Below are 25,402 nucleotides of genomic sequence, written 5' to 3' on the forward strand. Positions count from 1 at the left end.
GGAGAGGATAAATAACAATGTGATGAGATTTCTGTTACACAAATTTCTCCAGCCTGTGATCATTGGACAATAGGTGATCGTCTGGGTCTAGCGTGTACATGATGAAGATCGTTCGCGATCGGTTATTTGGGACAACTGCTGCACCACTGTTCACATCTTCCTTGATGAAGAAATCTTTCAGTTTATATCTACAGTGTATTACATGGATGTAATTACTAAGTCTGTAACTCCTGACGAAGTAAGCAGTCTCCCTAAGGATGGTGCATATCCATATCTCTGTTTCAGTGTTTGGTGTGCTTTTCTGTCTTTTTTTATGAGCTTCACTCATTTTCTCTCCAATATTGAACTTTGAGCTATATGTCAGGGGTTTCTTTTGTCCCTAATGCTTAAAAGCCATTGTACTTTGTTTACAAATTAAGCTCAAAAGACGTTCTATCGTAATCGTTCTCAGTTTTGCTTCGTTGTACCAAGACCTCCTAACGGATTCTTACACTAATAAGCCCATTTAAGCTTTTAAATAAGAGAAAAACTAACTACAAGATGATAGTTCTCTTTTTACATGAGGCCAAATGACTTTAACGTTCATCTGACTACCTTGCAACATGACAGGTCTGTTGTGATAAGCAATTATTCCGAGTCATTTGATGCAAATCTCGGCTGAATTTATATGGTGAAACTGAAGAAGACATTCAGCCAGTTTCTCAAAAGGACAGCTGTGATGGTCATCTTGGATAACGGAGCGGCTCGAGAAATCGAAAAATAACAACCGTTGGCCAGGACACGCTCAGGTCATCTAGGCAAGTTTAACTTCAGCGCAAACACACAAGCAGAACTTGAGAAGTTTGAAATAAGTTTAAATTGGAAAACTGTGATTGCGCTATCATGTTATAAATTGGCCACCTAACAGTGATTGCAGCGTCTTTTTCAACCCTACAACACCTTTGGATCGTCCGTCCTTTATACTTCTGCCACTCTCATCACTGGAGGAGTTTAAAAAGTGATTTTCAGGATGGAGACTGCGGCGACTATCTTGGATTTCGGACCGGCCCAAAAACACTTGATCTGGACCATCTTGGTAAAATTTCAGGCAGGTTTCAGTTAAATTCCATTGGTGGAACTTGAGATTAGAATGTGAAAAGTTTACAGACAAAGCACGGACACCAGATACAAATGACAAAGTATGATGCTTTGGCTATAGTTATCCTAATGAAAGAATCAAACACTAAGGTTAAGTCTATGCAGAATCAATTTATTGCAGTAAATCGTCACCAGCATTCCTCACAGGTATGTTTGTGGGTAAGTAGTGTACATTAAAACATTCAATATAAAAATATATCTATCAGCACTTATCTTACTCAATATGGGAAGCAAGTCATGACTGCGATACAAACAGATTTAGGCCAGAGGTTCTGACTACTTTATACCCTACATAAAGATTGTGCGGATAAGCCACAAGGAAAACACTTGGAGAGAGCATGGGAGATAAAATTATCAAAATCTTACAGATATTGCCATAGAAAACAGACATATTGTCTAATGAAGCAAAATTTCAAGTTTTTTGAATTTCTAATAGCATATCTAACAGATTTTATATTGTTCTGGGGAAAATGCATTTTTTGTTATTTTCCAGAACTTTATTCATTCTAACATTTGATGTTAAAGAAACTTTTGAATAATATATACAGTGTATAAGGAATGTCTACTGCTGTTACACAGCATTCAATACACCAAACCTAAACAATATATATATATATATCTTTATGTAACAGTTTGCTGTCATACAGCCCCATGGTATGGCCCCTATACATTGTGTATCATATCCAACATTATACAGGTATGTGTCATGTTCACTAATAAATACTTCTCTAAATCAACCTATTTCCCTGGCAGCCTAGTTTCGCGGTCTCATACTCAACTACTTTTTCATGGTGATTCAAATTCGCGATTTAGTAATTCTACTGTGCCTATGCTCAACTACTTTTTTCCACAGTGGTTCAATTTCGTCATATCATTCTACTGTACCTATGCTCAACACTTTTTTGCAGTGATTAATTTCCATGATTTCTATTTGCCCACGAAAAGACTAGTTTTATAGTATGCTGCTTGTGCATATTACAGAGAAATCTGTCGTTGGGGCTTGGTATTAATTGTTCTGTGTTTTTCTGAGTGTAAAATGTCACATTCTTCACAGAAAATTTGTTAATTTTTCATACAGATACCTATCCACAAGGGCAGATAACTCTGTAACATGCTGACATGAAATAAAATACATTTGTACAATGTGCATTAAACAAGTTTTCTAATAAAAATACTCATATTTATAATCTTTTCCATTTACATATAATCACATTTGATCAACACCATTTAAGCTATCTTACAAAACTTGACTTTTTAACATTTTATGCAAACAGCTCTCTAAGTAAAGATTTATATGAACAAAACCAACATCTATTTGTTCTGCCAAAGAATAAGAAGCAATATTATAAATAGTCATAGGTCACCTGACGATATATCTTTTCATAAAGACCTATGTTCTGGTACAGGTTTTAATTTCTCATAGAGAACAGGTCATGAAAAAAAAAAGTACAAATTATATCAGGATATCACATTTACCAGCATGTACCGTTGCTTAAACAAAAACATGGTTTAGTTCAGATTCACAAACATTATCATTCAAAATAGTCATAATTCAAAAAAAATGCAAGTATCTTAACAATACCCTATGACATAAAGACTGAAGTATTAAACCAAATACAATTCAATATGTTGTAACATACATCTCTGTGTAAGGGACTTTGAAATTGTACTTAACTTTACAAAGAAACAAACACGATTTTAAAAGTTAATGTTATCTGCATGAATTCATAATTATCCAAATTAAACAAATCTTATTCATAATGATGCCTTAGATATTAAAGATATTTTTTCTGATATTCAATCTTAGATTGTCTGATATCAAAGTAAATGTATGTCATCTACAGGTGTATGAAGAAAATCAAGATTATACATTACATATTTCTTATGTGCTGGTTTAATAAGAACATGGACAGTCTCAATAGCCTTTGGTTGTACTTGTATAGGAAAATACTATCTGGTATACAGATTAAGTTTCAGGGCTATTTTTTCTCTAAAACTTCTCATGTATTGAAGGAAAACATTGGCAATTGTTACTGTCTAACAGTAGTAAGCAGACAACCTTAGTGATAGAGAAATACAAACAATGTACACAATTATGAACAAAACCAATTGCAAACTCGTGCATATATACATCATTGTATGAGTATACTTTCAAATTAATGAATATATTTCATTGGCGTAATAAATCAAACTCCTGCTTGTGATAGAGACAACACGTTCATTCTGTTAAAAAGAAACACTCACTGAAGATAACAAAAGCAACAGTTTGCAAGTCTACAAATGGAGCAAGCAAGTCTTTTTCATTCTATCCTATATTCCATCAACTAAAAACATTGATGTCTTGTAAAGCACAATTTACAAGTTAGATAAGCATAAATATACAAACCATTCAATACCATTTAACTATATTTACACTTGTTAGGCTTGGTCACTATACGCTAATACTAGCCGATTTTGTTTACCATAACTGCATGGTAACATTGAACTTTGAACTTGCGTAAGGAAATGTTCAGTGCAACGTAAAAGGACTACTTTTTTTTAAAAAGAAACACATGGCTTTGTTTACATTTTGACGCAACATTACGTGTATATTGTTGTTTTTCATAGAATTTTGGAAAAATGTAAACAATATATACATGTTTTATATTTATATATGATTCAAACAATTTTTAAATTAACAATTGTATAAAGAAACGGAAAAATATCCCGACCGGGGCGACGTGCTTTCATTTTTGTTAAAAATGATGGGTGTCAAATGTAAACATTACCTCTGTGCCTATGTTCGTCCTACGATCGAGCCTTTGGGGTGGACGGGTGTGAGACCCTCTGATAGAGGTCAGTTATAAACATATCCTCTTGTCTTTGTTCTTTGAGTATTTAATCATGTGTATTATAAAACATGCACCGCTAATAATCCACGTGTTGACAGTTCCGCGTCACCACAAATACATTGTATCCATCGAACACAAGTGAATTTGTTTCATCTATCGATGGCGATATGGATCTAAGCGTAGATTATATAATCACATGGCTCCCAAGGATGTAATATCGTCAAGTCAGACGACATCTCAAACACATTGAGCTACTTGAAAATCGGTGTTTTGACAACTTCGGCAAACTAAAGTGTGTAAGCGTGCGTCAGCTTCGCCTCGCTGCACAATAACGGTCACCGAGTTCACACATGTGGCCGTGTACAAATTCTTTATGTTATTACGCTATATATTAACTTTTAGCAAAATTGAATATATATTTAAAGTTCTGATCTGATTAAATAAAATTATCTCTGAAATTTACTTTGTTTGTCATGTTTATTTTACACTAAAATATTGAACTTTTTTGTCGTCGCGGATGAATAATTCTACCTAACGTGAAGCGTCATCATTCGCTGTTCAATTGAGTAAGCTCCTCCCACTTTTGACCGACTTTTATTGAATAATTACGTCACTTTCAAATGACGATTTTATTGCATGAAATATAAATAAAAAGTCGTGTGAGTGTAAATATAGGGATTGGATTTCGTTTTTATGTTAACCATGCTTGTATGGAGCAATTCCTCTAAGAATATATTCAATATGGGGCGCTAACGCGCCCCATAGAATATATTCTTAGAGGAATTGCTCCATACAAGCATGGTTAACATAAAAACGAAATCCAATCCCTATTTGAATACAATATATAAATAAAAGCTATATATAGATTATAATTCTAGCATTATTACTTAAATGTGAAATACATAATCAAATTTATCTTAAAACATAAAGTTCTGTTTCAAAACTCATCAGATTATGTCTGTTGTAAACAAAACAATATTTTAAGGTATAAAACTTATCTATAAACTACCAGGTAAATAAAAAATTATTTACAGATCCTTTACAAAACAGCTGAAATATCATGTAGCAATTTTTACACCAATGTCTAAGATTTTATGTAGAATGTATTTTCTGTTTTAATTAATACTGTTACATCAATATGCAAACTTTCATTTCACTTAAATTTCTTTATCAACACAATAATAGTTACTTCTCTAAGAAATGAAAATTATTTCATTAACATATAAAATGATGATGTTTTAAATGTAAAAAAAAATGTAGACATATATAATATCAAGATATTGCAGCTGTAATAAATCTTAATTCTAAGTCACCATGACACTTAACATCTCTCTTTCACTGATGATCATAATCATTGACTTCTACAAGCTAGGGTGGGGGAGTCTTGAAGTTGTTAGCATAAGAAATTACAGATTAAAAGTAAAATGTATGGTTTAAGTATTTCATGGCAATTATCATAAGCTTTTATGTGCTAGCTGGGAAACCTGAGTTTACAATCATCATAGGTACTGCAAATTGTGGTATGAGCTATTCAGTGTACTTTTTCAAGTTAATGACAACTGAAAAATCAGCGTCAGAACTATGGTTTTCTAATTACTCTTAGCCTTGTAGGTATTTCTTAAATATATACATTTGTACCATATGGTACATACATTTTCCAAACCAGTTACCATATACAAATGTACACGAACCTGGTAACTGGTATTAACAAACATATTTAAAGATCAAATTTTATAATTATAAAAAAAATCAGTCAAACTGTGTTAGAGCTCAAAATAACAAAAAGCTGTCAAATTTGGTTTAAGGTGTTAAAACAAAATATCAAACAGCAGTCAAAATGGGTTTTATGTCAAATCAACAAACAATAGTCAAACATGTTAAGACGTCAAATAAAGGTCAACAACAAACAGAATTTAAGTCAAACTTTGTTTGGTTTGGAGGTCAAAAATAACCTTGTTAAGAAATCAAATCAAGAAACAGCAGTAAAACTTGGTTTTGATAAAGGTCAAACATATTTGTGACTGCTACAATGTTAATAAAGACTTGCTAACACAAGAAATTTATAGATGTACTATAAATATCCTCTCAAGTGTTTGATTTCAGGGGCGCTAAAAAATTGCAAATATTAACCATTCATCACAAAAAGGTTACAACAACATACTGAGTTTTTCTATTGTAAATCCGACAATTAAAACACCATGAAAATATCACTCCTCTTGAAAATGAGTATCGACGGAGACCCACGGGTGATCGCACTACTCTACGCTATACTTGATTAACTTTAGTGTATATATTGCCTGGGTTACAGAGGATGGAAAATGAGAAATTTTGTTATTTCAGAGTACTTTCAAACTAAATATCTAAAGATTTCAAAACTAATTGATATCTCTGAAAAAATATTAAAAAAAAGCTCTATCCATGGTCCCTAACTATGAAATAATTGGTTATATCCTTACACGCACTCACACTGGTGTATATTGGGCTTAGTCAAACATTTAAATAAATGATTGATAGAAAACATTAGTTGGATTTCTTGCCTAGATCTGGAGATTGGGGTTCTGCTGCTTCTGTGTTGTGGTTTTTAATCATCTCTTCATGCTCACAGTCATCCATCACAAGCTCTTTGGCACAACAGCGTGGAAACCATCCACGTATTCTCTTCTTTTTCTCTGAAACATCAAAAACATTCTATATGATTTCTACAACAAGGGACATAACTCTTACAAACGTACCTGGTACAAGTATTTGTGAACTTATAAGATTTACTTGACGCAATGCCCAAACAGAAAATTAAAAAAAAAAATTCAAAAAAATACCAAAATTTTGATATTGTTGATGTATTACATGATAAGCAAAGCGCATGGTCTCTAGCAAAGGATGCCACAATATCTGTACGTGTGCTACTTATATAAATGTTACCTTAAAATCTCAAATCTTACCTGATTTTATTTTGTTTTGAAGCAGTTTTGTTCCATACAGCCAGTGTCTGTAGTAAGAGTGAAGACAATTATTTTAATATGCAATTTTAGGTATTCAGATTATCAGAAATAATTTGGAATTAAATTTCCTTAATTTGTAATTTTTTCCAATCACTCAAAACATAAGGAATACAATGGAGGATTGAAACAATACAGGAATATACTCCAGAAACAATTTATAGTTGTGGCATTAACAGTGTGATAAATCAAGGACATGTGTTTTCTAACAATTGTGGCAGATTCAGGTTTTAAAGCAGATTCACCCCCCAATCTCCACTCCAACCCTGGCACCTGAAGTAATAACTATAGTAATTGTCTTACTTTTTCCATCGTGTTACTAGGACCTTATCTCCAGCTGCCACTGCTATCCGTGGCTCGTCTGTGCACGGCATGTTAAAACACACTCGACATCCCTTGTTAAAGGGTATCCATGATCCACTAAACTTCTCCACAATCAGGTACTCCAGAGTTCTTTCGCGCTTCAGAGCTTTTTGTTGAATTTGTTCAATCTGTATTTATGGAGTAAATGAAAATATAGTCAGACAGAAAATGAAGTACATTGTAAAGATTCTAACTTTTACATTTCATTTAGGTTTTAAGACCAGATTTACTTTACCAATTTCACCCAAATAAAAAAAAAGTCAATTTTGACTTTCAAAATTTTTAAAACATACCATGTAACAAATATATTTCAAAATAGCAAAATAATGATGTCTAGACTTTGATATGGTATTGTCTTTATGAATAAGATCTTTGCTAGTTTTAGCTAAAAATAATGTTTTTTGTCAACCTAATAAAAGTTGGACTGTAATTCTACTACACAACGATTCTCTACGATATCTTCCAATACAAAGTATAAGACTCTTTCATATTTGGATATGAAGAATAGGGATATTCTACCCAAGGGTCACAAAATGTTGTGAAACCCAAGGCTTGCAGAGGGTTTTACAACATTTTGTGATCCCGAGGGTAGATTTCCCTATCCTTCATATCCACTTATGAAAGATTTTTTTTTTCATACCTCAACGTTTTATTGCAATTTTACAACTATAATATCCCGCCATTTTGAAATTAATTCGAAGAAATCCACGAGTGAAAGTCGATTTTTCATACATGAAAATTTACGTGATATTTTCAGCAAAAAATCCGTTGTTTGCATCTTTTATATTAAAACCAGTCAAATTTGTGAAAAAAATGTTAAAATTTTACTGAGGAAATAGAAATTGTGTTGACGCCGTGACGTCACAAAGCTTTATTGCATGGGTAGCCATGCAATACAGCCTCAGGCGGCATGAGTGTATTGACCTAGCTAGATCAGCCGGTATTACACCCGTAGGTATGAAAGAATACATTGTGTTATAGATATATAAATATATATATATCATAATTCCTATCAATGCCTTGTATCATTTTATATGTATCTATAGGTTTTAAAACTCGCACTAGTATTGTACAATATATGTGACTTGTGATCTTCTTAGATACTAATGAACAGGGATGGGCTATTCTGTACTGGTACATTACAGAGTTATCTGATCTTGTTGTTAGGTATTGATTGTGAAATCATTTTTTTTTTTTGCAAGTGTAACGTCATACATTTCATAGAAAACAATGTGAATTTCGCTCACATGATAATGACGTCACAATCAAACATGCAATGGAGGTAACTCTAGACTACACTTACAGTGAGTGTATACTGGTTACATCCCTCACGGACTGGCCAGGTGATACCGTCAGACTTAGGCATGCCAGACCATGTAAATACTTGGGATAAATTCTTCCAGCATCCAAAATGATAAGGATATATAAATTCCCCTTCATCAGGATCTCGCTCTCTGTCTAAAGCCTGAAACCACACAAAAATTTAAGATGTTTCTCTATTAGAAAATGAAATAAATATTTACAATGCATAAAATTAGCATTCACTTCCATGTACAGTAACTGTACATACAGTATGTATGCCTATGTATATATACATGTATATGTTCAATTATTGAATCATAGTAATCATGTATAAAGTTTTAATAATTGATCATACAATGAACATCATAAAAGGTGCACCATTTATATGCACATATGTACATAATTTACTACATGAATAAATACAGCATATACATGAACCTTTTGTTAACATTTGATTTTTTTTCTTCTCAATTTATTAGTTATAATTCAAAATGTTCTACTAAAATACAGTATGAAACTATTTCAATTAATAATTATTACTATCACTAGATATTAAAACATTATAAATATATGTACAATGTACATCGTGTATTATTATCATGATATCAGCTAGTTCATAATTCATTCTTCCCTGAAAGGTCACAATGGACTATTATCAATTCCAGTTTTTGAATCAAAATAGTTAAAATGTATCTTCAGATGTGTATAAAAATTAAGGTACATGTGGATTATTTTCTGTGGATTCTGATACCATTACATAATGAGTCACTTTTGCTCTTAATTCCACAAACCATACACACAAAGCCGAGTTAAACACAGCCTTGTAAAACATCCTACAAAACGCACATTGCTAAAATTAAAATATACTATCCTTTCCAGCTTCAAAATACAAAGCACAAACTTGAACTTGATTTTTTGAAAGACAAAACCTATAAGTCCTCCATTTTGTACAAATTTCCTTTAAGTGATTTTGATAAACACAAATACAATGTATCAGAATTTAAACTACTAAGATACTTTTGGCACTTACAGAATCTGTATGTTGCAGATCATTAAACATGACAAGCATTAGTATATAATATGCAGTCAATGCATTGTTAAGAATCAACCACACACATTAACTATCAGTGACCTCTAGCTCTAAACATCCACATTACCCAATGACAGACCCAGGATTCTATAAATGTTTGGTTCCTAATGACGACTCTAATCTGAAAATATAAAATGAAAACTTTTATTTACCTTTTCTATGATCCAGGACTCTATACCTGATTCATTCTTCATTATACTTTTCATCTGCAAAGAAAAAAACACCAGTTATAAGTATATATATATATATATATATATAGGGATTGAATGAATTTTTCTAATTTTCATAGCGGCTATGAAAAGCAGAAGCTATCTACGTCATATCCCGTGGAGCGCATTAGCACTCCACAGAAAATATGTAGATAGCTTCTGCTATTCATAGCTGCTATGGAAATTAGAAAAATACATTCAATCCATATATTTACATTAGAATAACTTATGAAAATAAAAATTATTGAAAGGCTATTATATTATATTTAAAATTATGACACCCATAAACGATGGGAAACTAGATTAATGGAACAACTGGATGACAAAGTGGTTCCACAAAGTCGTGTTTTCAAGCTTTCGCCTTCTGGTCAACTTTTTTTGCAAGTGAAAAATGATAAACATTAAATACAGTTAAAATAAGATTTAATTGACTTATTACAGTTAAACTTTGTTGATACTACATCAAGAAACAACACATTAAAGATTATACATTAAAATGTTGTGGGGGACTATTTTTTATTGATATGGAACTGGTGTAATGTTTGAAATCAGCTGATCGATGCATGAGAATTGTCGTATTCATAGTTCATTCATAGTGTTTTCATAGGCAAATGTTTGTTTTCGTCAGTTGGTTGATTCATATAGTGACTGCCCGATCATGTGGGTTTTCTACGAGCACTCCAGTTTCCTCCCACACTAAGACCCTTTGTGTGCTTACATCCGGGCCATCGAGAGTGATTTACATAAGTTTTATAACTTGTTTCTCAATCGATGCAAAATAAATAAAGTTTATGTTTTTTTCATTTTTTTTTAGTGACGAAAAACACTCAGAATGTAAATATATTCTATTAAATGCATTTCTAGGCCTACCAGTACATTGTCTGCATGCCAGTATAGAAATGTAACATACAGAAAATTGACACTAATGCCAAAGTTTTCATATTTGATTTTTATACAAACCTTTTAGTAATATGTAAAAATAGCTTATTTAAGATTCTCACCTGGATGACAAATAGCATGCCAACAGCAATAAACACCCCAATGGCAAGGCCAATAGCAAACATGGCTGTGATAAACCCCACAAAGCCTAGCTGTACAATGGGATCGTTGGTGTAGTACATGTAGTATTGCTGGAACAGAAAAAAAAATAGCTATCAAGGTATACTTCAATATTTATACTTCAATATTTATACATAACACTACTAGGCATATTTTTTTTATTACTATGTCTATACATAACATAGCTAGCCAACAAGGTTATTCAGTACAATTTAAAATAAAGTAACCAAAAATATGTTTATAAAAACAGCACCATGAAATTAACAGCATTAAATGCTACTAATGTGTTTTTTCCCATAGAGGTAGAGGTAGACTGGCCACCAGTCTGTAGTATATTGAAAATATCATGAAAACTTGGCTTGATGATTTTTATGTCTACCATATGACTGATCTTAAAGTGAACAGTCGGGCAAGGATGGCTAAAGTCGGTAAAAATGGTGTGAATGTATCCAGTATAATTTCTTATGAAATAGAAAAATAAAATCTCTCTGCGTACGAAGAAATTAATTTAAAGTATAGGAATCCTAAAACGTCCTCCCGGCTGACTATGTCCGTGGTTACATTTACACGCAGCCTCGCTTTCACTGCTTTCAACTTTCCTTTACTTTAATGGTCAGAACTGGGAAACGTAAGCAGAACTTGGCCGTCGTATTAATATGTGAGAACTTTTGGAAGGCCAATGAACGCATTTAGACTGGTTTTCTTTGCCCGACTATTCACTTTAAGTTTCTAGGGGTAACTAGGGGGAGATAATCTAACTCTGCTGAGAAAGTCTTTTAACAACTTAGGGTCAGGTGGCCAGTAAGGTAGAGGTAGAGATATCAAAACTTAAAAAAAAAATCTATTCTGCCTGCATGCATGGAATCAAGAAACTCTAATTAGGTATTGTAGGATATAATAAAGACATACCCAATTGAGAGCTTTATATGTTGAGATCATAAGAACAATCCCAGCATGTGTACAACCCACAGGGGCAAAGAACAGGAAGTAGACAAAGTTTGCATGATTGTAGTGGCCACAGCAGCTGTTGATCCATGGACAGTGATGGTCCATCTTCATCACACATCTGAAATTAGACAAATCAATTAAATACTGTATATAATTTTAATTCATTATTCAATCACTAACAAGCACATGTACAGTTATGAGTCATCTCCATCATGTACACATATATGAAAATTTATTAATTTACCATAAGCAATTTCTTTACTTCATGCTACTGTATTTATGTATGTAACATACTGACTCAATAACGATATACAACACTATAATGTCTATTAAATATAAGTATAAATTTACACCCTTCTATGGGGAAAGCTCAGACAAGACTTATGATACATGAAGGTAAGTCCAGGTTCATTAACATTCCTTCACATAGGAGTTCCTTAATCTAAATTTCTCTGTAGGAAAAGCATATATATATATTACAGAAGTTAAGTACTTCTCTAATGGTTTCCTAGGGAGAACTTGAAATTTAATTTAAGAGCATTTTGTCTTTTGCCCTATTTAGACAGGTATTTTTGTCAGTACTGAGCTGCAATATTGTAGCTCAAAATACTTTGGACAGATAATGGTGTCGTCTTTATAGAGCTAAAATTGGTCCCTATTCCTGCTAATGGAGCAACCGAATGATTGTAGCAAACCATTCTTAAAATGTCTGTATCCATTTTTTTATCGTACTTGTTTTATTCCACCTACTATAGGTACTAAAACTTAACTGTATAAAATATTAACTTTTTTAGGAGGATTTATTTTGTTCACATTTAAATTTGAAGGTCCTTTTATAGTGTTCCAGGTGAACAACTGTTTGTCAAATTGAAATGGCTGCCTTCCACCCACAGGGTTGAATACAACGAATGTGTCTTGATGTACAAAATTATGAATAATTTATGTCCTGCCTACCTAAATTGTAACATCTTAGTCAGTAATGTACATCACATTTAAACTAGATCTTCCACAATGGGAAAATTTGTTTTATCACGGCATAAAACAGCCAAGTTCAGAAATTCTTTTGAATATAATGGTCCAGCACATTGGAATAACCTTCCTGCAAGAGTCACGGCTAAACCATCTTCAACACGTTCAAGGTTGAATGCAGAAGGCATTTCTTCGAAGTTTATAATAATAAAAATAATCATTGATTTTATGTATGGACTACAACTGAAATTTCTTTATCCACAGCTTATGTGATGATTTTTAAAACATTCTTTTAGTATTTCATGATATCATATAACATTTACTTCTTGTTTTAATATATACTATATTAGTGTATAATCTGTCAAATTTTTTTTTTTTTTTTTGGCCATATTGGCATATATGTATACAAGACACTTATTTGTGTTTATTATTTCATTATATATAATTGCAGCATGAGATTTTATGTTTGCATGGCTTTTATGTGTACAATTATAGCAATTTTCTAGACTGTGATATTATGATTTTGTTTTTGTGAAATGATAATTTAATCTGTGATATGATTTACTTATTCTGTGATATCTTTGATTTCATTTTATATAATTACTGTATGTTTATTAACTATGCTGTAAATACTGTACATTTTATATGTTCGACCACATGTGAGAAGAGTCTTTGACTCAATGTGCAATCGAATGAAAATAAAGTCAATTATTATTATAAAGGAAAATTATACGACAGGTCTACAAATTGTGAATTTGATATCTTGTGAGCGGTATGATAGATATTAAGAAAGGTTGTTATGTTTGTTATGGACATGAGTAATATATAAATACATGTTTATGCTTGTAAAATAATTGAAAACATTCAAAAAAGTATAGAAAATTGTGCCTGAGTGATTTTCTGATGTAGTGCTCCACTAGGAGAGATAGGCACCATTTCCTACCCGGCCGAAAGGTATTAGGCCTGGTCCATATACCTTTTTCTGGTATTCATTCTAGTCAATACTATGTACATGTAACTGTCAAACAACAGACATCTATTTGTCAAAATGTCTCTTTGTCTGGGACAGGGCCAGAGTATAATACCTGGTATATTGAATGTACATGTATATATTACATTGTACCTATATGTGCCAATTAATTTGCTTACCGATCACATTTCCTACAGTGATGAGATCTGGGACTTTTAAAGCCTTCACAAACCTCACAGTATTGTAAATAGCTTTCTTCTTCTTCAGAGTCCTGTAATACCATAAAAAGAAGGTAATTAATATTTAAGAGAGAGAAGGAAAATGAAACTTAAGATAAAATTCAAATATAATCAAGGTGTTCTATAATAGGTACGATGAACATTTACTAAAATCATATACAGTATATATTCTGTTCAAGTCAAGTTATAATTTGCTGGTCAGGTCCTGGTCAATTTTTACAAATGAAAATTAAAGTAAACTTTAGTTGATAAGGCCTATTTGGTAGCACAAAGATTTGCTATATCACTTATCAACTGAACCTCGTCATTCCAGGGGTTACTATATGTCATTGTATCCATTAATATTCCTGCACTGGAATACATCATAGCAAAAACTGAAGGTTCTGTGTGCAACAGTAGAAGAGACATGTAATTTGGTCCTTTGATGTATATATTACATTAAAAGAATTGAACAAAGGTACATAGTGGTTGACTGTGTGGCTTAATCTTTGAAAATGGCTGTCACTGTCTCTGTGATTTCTAAATCTTCAAAGTAAGTATCTGCAGGCCTGTGAATGGTGTATGTATTTTTTCCTAAACAGAAAACTGCCTTCAGTTTTAGTTTGCAATGACGTATTCCAGAGGTGTATATAAGAACAGTAATAGTAACCCCTGGAGCATCGAGGATGCTTTTAAATTTGAGATGACAAATTACTTACAATTTGTATGTGTACAGTACTTTGTTTATAACAGGTTTTGATTTTATAAGGTCACAGCCCTTCGTGCTGAAGTTCGAAGCACTTCTAAGGTAACAGATACACGAAAATATAAGATCTTCAAAATTCAATCCTACACACTGACAGCTTCAGTTTGCAGCCGCCATTTTTTCATACATATGGGGAGGTTGTGCGTTGCTCCGGTACTGCTCTCCCCAGTAAATATACATTTAACTAATGCAAATGCATAACAAGGGTAATTAAACATTTTTTTTTTATTATTTTTGAAATAATAATAATAACACTTTGAAAATTAAAATCTATAGAATGCAGTCAAAATATCCACCGAGGCGAAGATGAGCACAAGGAATCATGACGTCACATAACGTCAACAAATGGCGCGAAATCATAGGATTCGCACACGCTGCACTGCAGGCCTTGAATGGACACTGAGAAATCCAAATCTTTGAGTTCATTTCTTTGTGTTTATGCTAGACAATTATTACATCATATACTTCTATAGTTTAAAGTGTGTCCTTTTTATTTCTAAATTATGTCTTCTACGTGAAATAGAAAATAAAATACTGGGTAAACAAGTAGAGCTTTGCTCTTCCTATGGCGTGCATGATTCATATTAAAACATCTGGCTGCGCCCTTTAAGGCCTTGCCTTCAGTCATATTATACACATACGTGTATCTTCAAAACACTGTGTATAACACTGTGAACATGTGTTTGTACGCATTTGAGCTCAAAGAAACAAAACCAGTGGTCCCTTCATGAGCAGGACCCATCCCCTCTCTAGACCCCGATATTCATATTTAATTACAATACCATCAACTTACCGGTCTCCATCCTTTTGGAACAAAACCTGGACCTTTGAATGCAGCAAGTAGATAATTATATAGAACTAGGAACATCCACATACAGTAAATACACAAGTGAAATATACCCCCAGGGGTATGAAGTGGCCACCACATCAACAAGCATCTCATACCAGTGAAAGATATCATAAAAATTACGGATAGTGCAATAATAGGTCCCCAGTGGAGTAGTTGGGTTGGCCTGACTACCATCTTATATGTAAACTGTGCCATTTTTATGTAAATGCTCCGACTCGTCAAAGGTACACTGTCACTGGTGTATTCACTATTCAGATATTGTCGTTTGTGTCAACAAACACTGATCCGATTAAATTCTAATCTAATAGGCATATTTAGTAAACATTTATCCTATTTACAAATAAGCGTTTATGTTGGTTTAAGGGTTTTGTCGATAAAAGATCCAACCAGTTGAGTTTTAACCACCATTTCGGTCCCTTAGGCTGCAGTCAGAAAAATGGAAAAATGTGCATAGCAATCGGACCGGACATGTCACGTTTGTTGACCCGGAAGTAAAATTCAAATCAAGGGAGCAAACTCTTTGTATGATTCCGGTGTAGGCCTGACTGAAGACAAAAGGTCGATTTCCAACTGACGACTGACAAATAGGTTGTCACCGTGGATACTAACCATTAGGTGAGACTTTACCTAAATTTTGTGACTGTTTAATTACTTTTCTCTTACTCTGACACCGTCACACATCGCAAAATATAACTATATGATGAAGGGATGCATATATCCTAATTGAGTTTCTTCATCTGTTCCCCTTTCATTATCACCAGACCTTCTTGACAAAGAAGATTACCCGTTCATTAGTGTTCATGATAAAAAAAACTTCCACTAAGAATCATTTATGTTTACAGTATCAATATCAGTCAGTCATTCACGTTTATTATTTGTGTACATTGAAATAAAAAAAAATATATACATGTATCCTGTAAACAGAATTAACTCTTGCTTGCTATTATCATAAACATGTATGTTTGTACATGTAGTTCATTGACAGTAGTATATGCTCTTATACTGTATACTATGAGGAATAAGCAATCTGCATTATTTTGACATACATTCCTGGACTGGTACTTTCTGAAAATAATTATAAGCTATTAGTTTGTCTGTGACATATGATAAATTGAAAAAACATACCTGTACAAAGGTGTTTATTTCATCAACATATTGTTTTCACAATTACAGGAAATGAGCACCTATAACTACAAGAAAACAACATAATAAAGGAAAATGGCATCAATAGCATGTGATTTGTTTAATATCAAATCTAAAAGTAAAGATCCAATAAAAAAGAAACTCTTTGGATCACCAGTGGTGGATGGAGAAAGAACTTCAGGTATACATTGTATCTCTTGACAGCTTAGGCAAACAAAATTAATATGTCTATTTAGGGTTAATCGACCAACCCTAATTTATTTTTCCCATTTTCTACAAAAAACAAAAAATTAAAAGTCAGGATTTCGATCTCAGACTCCGGTTCCGGCCATTATTTTAGAGTAAAAGACACTATAAAAACCACCTCCCGATCTACTGACCCTATTTTTTTTGCCAATGTAACTCTAAACAGACATACATTTTTTTGGCCTTACATATAAACATTGTACAATACAATTAAAAGCACTAGCTAGACAAACAAAGGTCTTTCTGCATAGATAAAAATATTTACTGGATGCATATGTATTCATCAGATAAAGGTCAATTATAGTTGATCTGAACAATGTATTTACAATCAACTTTCATGAAACCTGATATATGTGTATAATTATTCGTATTTTTTTTATTCAACAATCTGAAGGATGTTAATGCATACTTAATTATATTATTTCAGTATATGTCTCACTCTATATGCTTTGGTGCATCACTAAAAGCCTTTTACATTTGTACTGTACTCTTATAAGACTTTTTGAATACATTAGATGTTTGTATTTTTCTGTTTTACAGAGTTTCACTATACACTGACATTTATGAATAAACTACAGATTGAACATGACACAGAAATAAGTTATAAAGCATTACAGAAAGGTAAGATACACCTACCATGTACGTGTATACATGATATTTGTAAATACAATGTATATATACTACAGTAGAATTAAAGAGGAATTTAATTTAACATAGGATTGGTCAGACTTTGTTTTTCCATAAGGTAAGAATAGTCTAAAGATTACGTAGTTTCTACTTATGTATACTTTTCTATATTAGTTTTTAATTAGCCCACCATCATCAGATGGTAGGCTATTCAAATAGCCTTTTGTCCGTAGTCTGTCGTCAGTCTGCCTGTCTGTCTTTCTGTCAGTTAACAATTCTTGTTACCACTATTTCTAGAAAGTACTGAAGGGATCTGTCTCAAATTTCATGTGCAAGTTGCCCTAGGACCCTAATTTATTATGCATATTGCATTTTGGGACCATTTGGTGAAAAATATCGGCATGATCTTCAAAATAAGTAGATGTAGAGATGGCTGACAGGCCACCATTTTGAATTCTGATACTTGAAGTTTGTTACTGCTATATCTCAGAGAGTACAGAAGGGATCTGTCTCAGATTTCATGTGCAGGTTCCCCTAGTTGTGTATATAGCATTTTGGGACTATTTGGTTAAGAAGATGGCCGACAGGCTGCCATCTATGATTTTTATAAATGAAGTGGGTTTTTTTCTGCTATTTCTCAGAAAGTACTGAAGCGATCTGTCTCAAATTTCATATGTAGGATGTAGTCAAACTTTGAAAAGCAGAAAAAAGATCCCTCTTTCCATTGTCAGACATAGATCATTCCTTGGTGGGCACCAAGATCCCTTTGCATTTGAGATCTCTTGTCCTTCACACGAGTTACATGTGTATATATTTAACCTTACTAGGCTAATAAATAAAAAGAGGTATGTGTAAATTTTGTTTGAATAGCCAATTATGTTTTATGCATATTGTAATAATATGAGATGTATCTTATTTGATTTTATTAGATATCCATGAGCAACGGCTAACACAGATGAGGCAGTCCCTGAAGAAAATGGCCGAGGATGATTGGAGATATCCCAACATTGACAAGTTGATTGGCACTTGATCTACAACAAGATATTATTTTTCTACAATCTCTACTGTAGCTCTCACATGGTATCAGGATAAACATGTCTTAGGTTGGAAAATATCAATTACTAGTAGCTGAAAATGTTTGATAATTGTTTCCTGAAAAATCATCACTTGACTGATACCAAGCAACCCTTCAGCACTTACTAGGTGACAAATTTCAGACGGTCCATAAAGATGTACAGAACGTTTCTACGGTACAGCTGGCAACCTTTCAAGACTAATAGTTTTTAAAGAAATTCTTCTGTTTTAACGTGGTAATTTGCTTATATTAAGTCATCTTCGATATTCCATGGGTTCCAATCACTTACAATCTCTAGACCCCTGGACTATCTCATAGTAAATCTGAAGACAGCAGAAAACATCTTAACCTATCACAGGCCTGCAAAGTCTTCCTTAGCAGACTACATAGAGAGCGACACCCAACTTCAACGCCACACAGTCAACCATAGTGTACTGTTATACGGCTCTTTTGATGTACGCCAGACAACTTAATTACCTGTTCTGTTCCGTTGCCTCCAGTTGTACTCTCGAGATAGGCCAGGGGTGTAGATATTGTAAATGATCGGAATACCTGGAGTGTCGAGGATGACACCAAGTTACTAAAGTCAAACCTAGCTGTGGTTCACATAAATGAGTCATTCCTGTTTCATTGTATGCATATAGGTTATTTCTAAAGCAAAATTAATTTCAAATGCAAATATATTGCTTTTTATAACTAGATAAATTCAAAGTTATTAGTATTTAGTGATATTGATATAAAGTTACAAAAAGTGAAACAGTTAGAAAATAGGAATTTCTAATGTCAAATAATTACTTCAAAAGCCAAACATTGCCAAAGCATGCATGTTCCTTCCATGAAAATTTAAGAGATGACCAAATATTTTATGTTCTTCAATATCTCCAATTCATATCCATAAGTGATGATTACCTTTATGTGCATAAAGCAAAGTTTGTATTAAAATCGTGTTGTAATGTGGATCTTTAGATATATTCAGCAGTTATCTCCCCTGGCATATTCCAACGTTGTTAGCATTTAGTTCTATAAATCTATTCATTCATCATTACATACTATTACAACATAAATCACAAGTTATCTGGTACAATTTTAACTGAATATGTACGATGGTACATTTTTGTTACCGTAGATACCATTTCCATAGCTAATATATATATTGTTAATAGCTTGTGAAATCACCATCCTGGGGGGCAACTCTGTGGGTATTTATTATATGTTTTTTTTATAACTGCTTTATACATGATGTATTATATTGTGAAATAAAGCATACAGTTGTTTTTATCAACCTGTTGGTGTCCTCGATTTTCATCAGTGAATTGACGATGTATGACTTGCCTTATCTGTATTTTTTCTGTTTCAAAAGGTGTCGGATGTGAGCACTGAATGTTAAACATTTTCATTTTTTTAGAAAATGTCCATGGTTTTACTGTATTTCTGTTGAACCCGAATAAGGTATAGAATGCATTATTGGATGACTATCTTCATGAAAAATAGAAAGGCAAGCTGACGGTGCATCTTCCTATTTCCCATGTCACTCTGATGCACTAAGGGGGCGGGTTTTACGCGAGACAACCAATAAAACGATTGACAAGCAAGGAGGCGGAGCTTGAAAATGCTACGTAATAATTTACAGCTGGATTTGTCAGTTTTACAAAACAAAAATTTAGAGCCCAGGTCGTGGAAGAAAATTTGGATTCCGGTGATGCAAACGACGTACCTGGTATGTCAATTTTTAACGTGGTGAATCGTGGGGAAATGAAAAGCTGAATCCACTGGAAAATAGTTTTTGACTAGAAAGTTTTTATAAATGAATTTAGATGACACGATGACGGTGATTCCTGCCTAATACAGACGCCAATCAGTACTATCTTCGTAATGAATGCAAAAGATCGGTAATTGGTCGTTTGAAAAAAAAAGATTTACCTGCAATCGATCTCTCCTACAAGGCATTCAATATTAGAATGAAGAAACTAACTATTAACAGTGTCGAGACGAAAATAAACTGCACTGAACTTGTCAGTATCTAAGATGAAAAATAGTTGGATACCGGGGTGGAACATGGAATCGTCTCAAGGTTTGTCAAATTGTGTTATTTCGTGTAACTGTAAACTCTGGGTTTAAGAAAAACGACATTAATAATCACAGAAATCTGATTTTCACAGGTTGGAATTGGGAGTCTATCATGAAAACAAAATAAAATATTTCGAATTGATCAGACGCGCATCTAAAAAATGTTTATGGTGTTGATGCTGGACTGAAACGGAAAAAGGTGGAAATATTCAACATTTTGAAAAAAAAAAAAAAAAAAAAAAAAGCCACTTCGATATGTGGTTTAGATTATGGTTAGCTGTCAGCGGGAAATCTGTCAGAGTTTTGATCTTAGCAAATTAGGAGCAAATTTGCTAGCCAAGGGTATTCAGTCCAATGCTTTCCTTGAAGGGAAGAATATCGGCTGAATACCCTTGGCTAGCGAAGTTGCGTTAGGAGGGTATTTGTGACTTTGTGACATTTATTTTGGTTATTATATTTAAGTTCTTGGGAGTTACTTGTATTTTAGGTTCTATATCTTTACCATCGCGAGTTATTTAGCATGGTCTGGATTACGTTTTATAAACCGTTTACATTTAGGTCCGCTCTCAAGAAAGTGTTCAAAGCCTGTTTGTCCTAATATCTTTCCCTACTTTGGTAGATAGGTTTCTCGTGAACTTTGGGTGCTTAGCAGAGCTCGAATTCACAATGCAACAATCTCCTACCTTTCATATCTGATGGACATCTCTTCGTGCCCTGTTAAACACCTCCACCTCTTCAGTTTAAGGGTATTGTTTATAGAAGAAGTTGTGGACGGTTTGTAGGCAATTTTGCTGCAATGCAGATCGTCTTGGTCGATAGCAAGATCAGTCCTCGCAATATTCCGGATAAGTTATGTTGTGTCCCTTACACTTATATAGCCACGGTTGCAATAGATACGATGACAATTTTTCACCTTTGCTGATGTCACGCAGGATTACTAACCCACTTTATGGAGAGGAGTTCTTTGATCATTAGTCATTGATCTCTTTTCACACCGAGCACCAATCTGCCATGTCATATGACTTCGTGGCCTTCTCGGAACACATTGTTGCAAGTGCTAATGGTATGTTTTGTTGTCGCAACGGCTATTGGAGAATGCGTTTTCTTTAAGACTGCTCATTGCGTTTAGATGAGTAAAGAAGTCAACATAAGACTGTGTGGTAGCTTCCAGGAGCAAACTGATGGTCTTTTATGGTCATAATTCACGAGACTGGTTTGGTTGTACAATGCCATTCGATACTAAATTCAACAGAATGATGATCAAATGACGGCTCTGGTATACTTTTCTCTTGTATCCATTTCTCTTGTTTCCATAGCCTAAAAAACTGGGGGGGGGGGGGCGGCGTTCTAATAGCCGTTAATATGATATTAAAGTTAACCAACCAATAACAAAAACGCAGCAATAGGGTATTGGGTGCAAACAATGGAGAAATGAGATGTTGGTACTACAAACAACACAAAGGTAAGAAAGATAGTGGTGTAAGTACAATATTTTATTGAATAAAAATGTTTGTTCATTACTGGCATTTAACATACAGCATTTTATATAGTACAGACACATTCAACCCATCCCTTCCGCTGACAAATGTTTTATATAGTTTAGTGATTTCATTATAGGTCGTGTAAGATATTGCCTTTGTCCGTTATGCCATGTACGATACAATTCAGAATTTTCCATATTAATTACGTTTATTCGCGCTTTAAATACCACTTCATCGATCATAATCTCGTGCATATAGATAATATGTACTTAAAAAACCGAATTTTCATCCATGGTTACGATAGCAATAGATAACCAACATTGGATATTTTTAGATTATACCGAGAAGACCATTTGGTTCCCTGTTGAAAGAGCGTCTTTCGTCATGTCTTTCGCGTTACTTTGAAATATCATATTAAATAATTATGATAAATCAAAAGCATATTAAAATTTTATTTTCTGAAAATGTGATGCCACGAGAACAAATATGATTTACAGACAATACATGGCCATATAAACCAATAAAGTAGACCAATCAGATACTGAAACGTGATCATAAAACCAATTAAGTTAACAGATTTGGCGATGAGACCACAGAAACTAATGGAGAAGACCAATAGGATACTGACACGTGGTCATATAAACCAATGAAGTAGACCAATCACATACTGGCACGTGGTCATAGAAACTAACGGAGTAGATCAATCAGATACTGACTCGTAGTCATACAAACGAATGAAGGTGACCAATCAGATACAAATGTATGTGATTGTAAACAAATTATGGAACACCAAGTATATTGTACATATAAGTTGAGACAATGAACGACACAAAGATGGTATGTTGACTCATGAAGAACAATGGCTAAATCATATATTACCACGATTGTAGAAGTATATAAACTGAAGATAAAGTGATTACTGTAAAAGTGGAATTATTCGCGGTGTGGACATTCTCGCTTATTTCATTTTCTTTAAATCTCTGCGAACATATCCTGTATTTTTATATTACAGTTATCTGTCCTTGCGGGTAGCCATTGATTGTGACGTTATGTGTTTGCGAGCGTAACCTCATACTTTTCGGAGAAAACGACGTAAATTACGCCCACAAAATAATGACGTCACAATGGATACCAACCAGCAAGGGAGCTAACTCTGTAATAGGCAAAGACGGAATTCATGCGTGAACATATTATCAATTTCAATTCTTACATGTGAATGATTTCATTACATGTATATAGATACACAGCATTACACTGCTAACAGTTTGGAGGCTATTCCACAGGCTAAACATATCCATCTTTACAGTATACTAAAGTTATATTAGGTATACTGATGTACAAATAATAAGGCAAACATACTCATGTTGATTTATAGAAACAACTCTAGCTACACAAATGTATAGAAGCAGCATATACAGACATCATGTCTTCAGCTGTGTAGAGATAACTTAAGGTGTACCGATGCACAGAATTAACCCAAAGTATGCTTATTTACAGACTTCACTTTGAGTACGCTAACCAGCTTAAAGTATATGTATATGTACAAATAAACATGTGTATTGATTTACTCATTCAAATAAACATTTAATTGGTATCACAATTTATGATATGGACTCTGAAGATAAGAACACATAGCACGAAAAGAATTCTTTGTGTCCTAGTATTGCGAACTGGAGTTACAGAATTCGGTACTCCGTGTAACAAACAATTCTTCACTGACGAAAGTTGCTTCCCCTTCTCTGTATTGATGTTTATTGAATTCCAATGTGAATACCTGTCATGTTCAATAACTAGCACAGACCGTGTAACATGTACCTTCGATACATTTAACATTAAGTCATTACTGTTTCTGATAGGAACAAGGTTATTACGGACGGACAGACAGACGTTTTGGGATGTTTAGGATATATATCTGCTGATGTAATAATCTGCAAATGCCAGTTTTCAATTACCAGGCGTTGTTCTGAGCCTGTACTTCACAATGCCAAGGGGCTACTTTCCAGTTTCCATCCAGCACTCACGTTGATATATATCTTATCTGTACAATCCATGGGCATGGATCTAATTTGTCCATACATGTCTAGTCCGAAGAAATAATTGGGGTTCGGCAGTGCGCTGAGATTTCGCCTGCCACGGAAACATGTCTCGTACGTTAAATAGCAGTCGCTATTACCTCTCTCCTGTAGACAAGAGTTAATGGTTTCTATATTGGAGTCGTCCAGGGCATTGTTTCTAGAGATAATATTGCCTCAGTTTTAAGTTACCTAACTGGACAATATCATCAATTAAATCACTGAAATTGTCCAGAGATTTGGACTGAGATCATCACAATATATACAAAATGTACGTTGTGCGATATTGCTATCATATAGACCAATGATATTTCACCAGTGGAAATATCCCTTATAGTTTGTCGTCTCTTGCCCTCTTAAGTATATACAAATGTATACAGCATCCGGAATAACAATGGTTATACATCTACATGTCACGTGGTGTTCATATATGTATTTGGTTGCGCGTGGTGTTCCGGATCCAGTCTAAATATAGAGGCACATTAGTATAGACCCCGGGGATGTTCGGTACAGCACATCCTACTCCCCACGACACTACTCCTGCCACGTACCATGTCATCCGTTTGGAGTCGGCTGGACACAGAAGAGGACCGCCACTATCTCCCTGATAAAACAAAGAGATGACAGAATTGTCTAAAGCTACGTGTTTACAAGTCAATACATTTTCAGGTCAATTTGACATGAAGAAAGGAGGAAATCTTCATGTGAAATTAAGGTCAATTTGACAAAACATCTTCAGGTCAATTTGATATGATGAAATGATAAAAATTCAGGTAATTTCAGTTCATTTCATGTAAATTGTATAATGAGACTTGACCTTTTGCTCTTTTCAGGCAAATTTCACCTGGCATTTTAAAATTATAGGAATGAGTGAAACGCGAAATGTAGCCTTTGTGAAGGAAACCGCGAAATATCAAACTGTAAATTTAAAGGGCTATATATGAAGTATATTCCCATAAGGATGACGGAGTCTGGTGCATGGC

General features: G+C 33.7%; 3 protein-coding genes across 6 annotated transcripts in view; 1 reads left to right on the forward strand and 2 right to left on the reverse strand.

Moving 5' to 3' along the window:
* Positions 1 to 1,228: 1,228 nt before the first annotated feature.
* Positions 1,229 to 16,182, reverse strand: LOC138323452 (palmitoyltransferase ZDHHC6-like). Of its 2 annotated transcripts, none has more exons than XM_069268078.1 (9): positions 15,652 to 16,182; positions 14,054 to 14,145; positions 11,897 to 12,053; positions 10,930 to 11,058; positions 9,787 to 9,840; positions 8,631 to 8,792; positions 7,268 to 7,455; positions 6,908 to 6,954; positions 1,229 to 6,637 (listed from the first exon to the last, which is right to left on the reverse strand). In XM_069268078.1, the coding sequence occupies exons 1-9, from the start codon at positions 15,901 to 15,903 to the stop codon at positions 6,489 to 6,491; spliced, it is 1,230 nt and encodes a 409-aa protein (XP_069124179.1). In that variant the 5' UTR covers positions 15,904 to 16,182; the 3' UTR covers positions 1,229 to 6,488. The 2 variants fall into 2 exon arrangements, with proteins under 2 accessions (XP_069124179.1, XP_069124178.1); XM_069268077.1 differs by lacking the exon at positions 9,787 to 9,840 and adding an exon at positions 9,872 to 9,925 and having other exon boundaries at positions 15,652 to 16,179.
* Positions 16,183 to 16,211: 29 nt separating this feature from the next.
* LOC138323453 (uncharacterized) lies at positions 16,212 to 20,077 on the forward strand. The gene is made up of 4 exons (XM_069268079.1): positions 16,212 to 16,323; positions 16,882 to 17,032; positions 17,638 to 17,718; positions 18,654 to 20,077. The coding sequence occupies exons 2-4, from the start codon at positions 16,927 to 16,929 to the stop codon at positions 18,752 to 18,754; spliced, it is 288 nt and encodes a 95-aa protein (XP_069124180.1). The 5' UTR covers positions 16,212 to 16,323; positions 16,882 to 16,926; the 3' UTR covers positions 18,755 to 20,077.
* A 2,261-nt stretch (positions 20,078 to 22,338) lies between these two features.
* The window catches only part of LOC138323454 (atrial natriuretic peptide-converting enzyme-like), a 74,339-nt gene continuing 71,275 nt past the window's right edge, over positions 22,339 to 25,402 (reverse strand). For all 3 annotated transcript variants that reach the window (XM_069268082.1, XM_069268081.1, XM_069268080.1), the window contains one exon: positions 22,339 to 25,023. In XM_069268082.1, the coding sequence (XP_069124183.1) occupies positions 24,844 to 25,023 (180 nt within the window). In that variant the 3' untranslated portion in view covers positions 22,339 to 24,843. The remainder of the gene's footprint in view (positions 25,024 to 25,402) is intronic.

Source organism: Argopecten irradians, chromosome 5 (assembly GCF_041381155.1).
Source record: "Argopecten irradians isolate NY chromosome 5, Ai_NY, whole genome shotgun sequence".
NCBI lineage: Eukaryota > Metazoa > Mollusca > Bivalvia > Pectinida > Pectinidae > Argopecten > Argopecten irradians.

Bases quoted from the DNA above. Each gene is read 5' to 3' on its own strand.
- LOC138323452 (XM_069268078.1), bottom strand. From the start codon at position 15,903: ATGGCACAGTTTACATATAAGATGGTAGTCAGGCCAACCCAACTACTC. The intron at 8,793-9,786 runs GTAATGTGGATG...GTGTGGTTTCAG, and splicing joins AATCCTGGGTCTGTCATTGG to GCTTTAGACAGAGAGCGAGA. The intron at 6,638-6,907 runs GTAAGATTTGAG...TTGATGTTTCAG, and splicing joins TCAAAACAAAATAAAATCAG to AGAAAAAGAAGAGAATACGT.
- LOC138323453 (XM_069268079.1), top strand. From the start codon at position 16,927: ATGGCATCAATAGCATGTGATTTGTTTAATATCAAATCTAAAAGTAAA. The intron at 17,033-17,637 runs GTATACATTGTA...TCTGTTTTACAG, and splicing joins GGATGGAGAAAGAACTTCAG to AGTTTCACTATACACTGACA. The intron at 17,719-18,653 runs GTAAGATACACC...TGATTTTATTAG, and splicing joins TTATAAAGCATTACAGAAAG to ATATCCATGAGCAACGGCTA.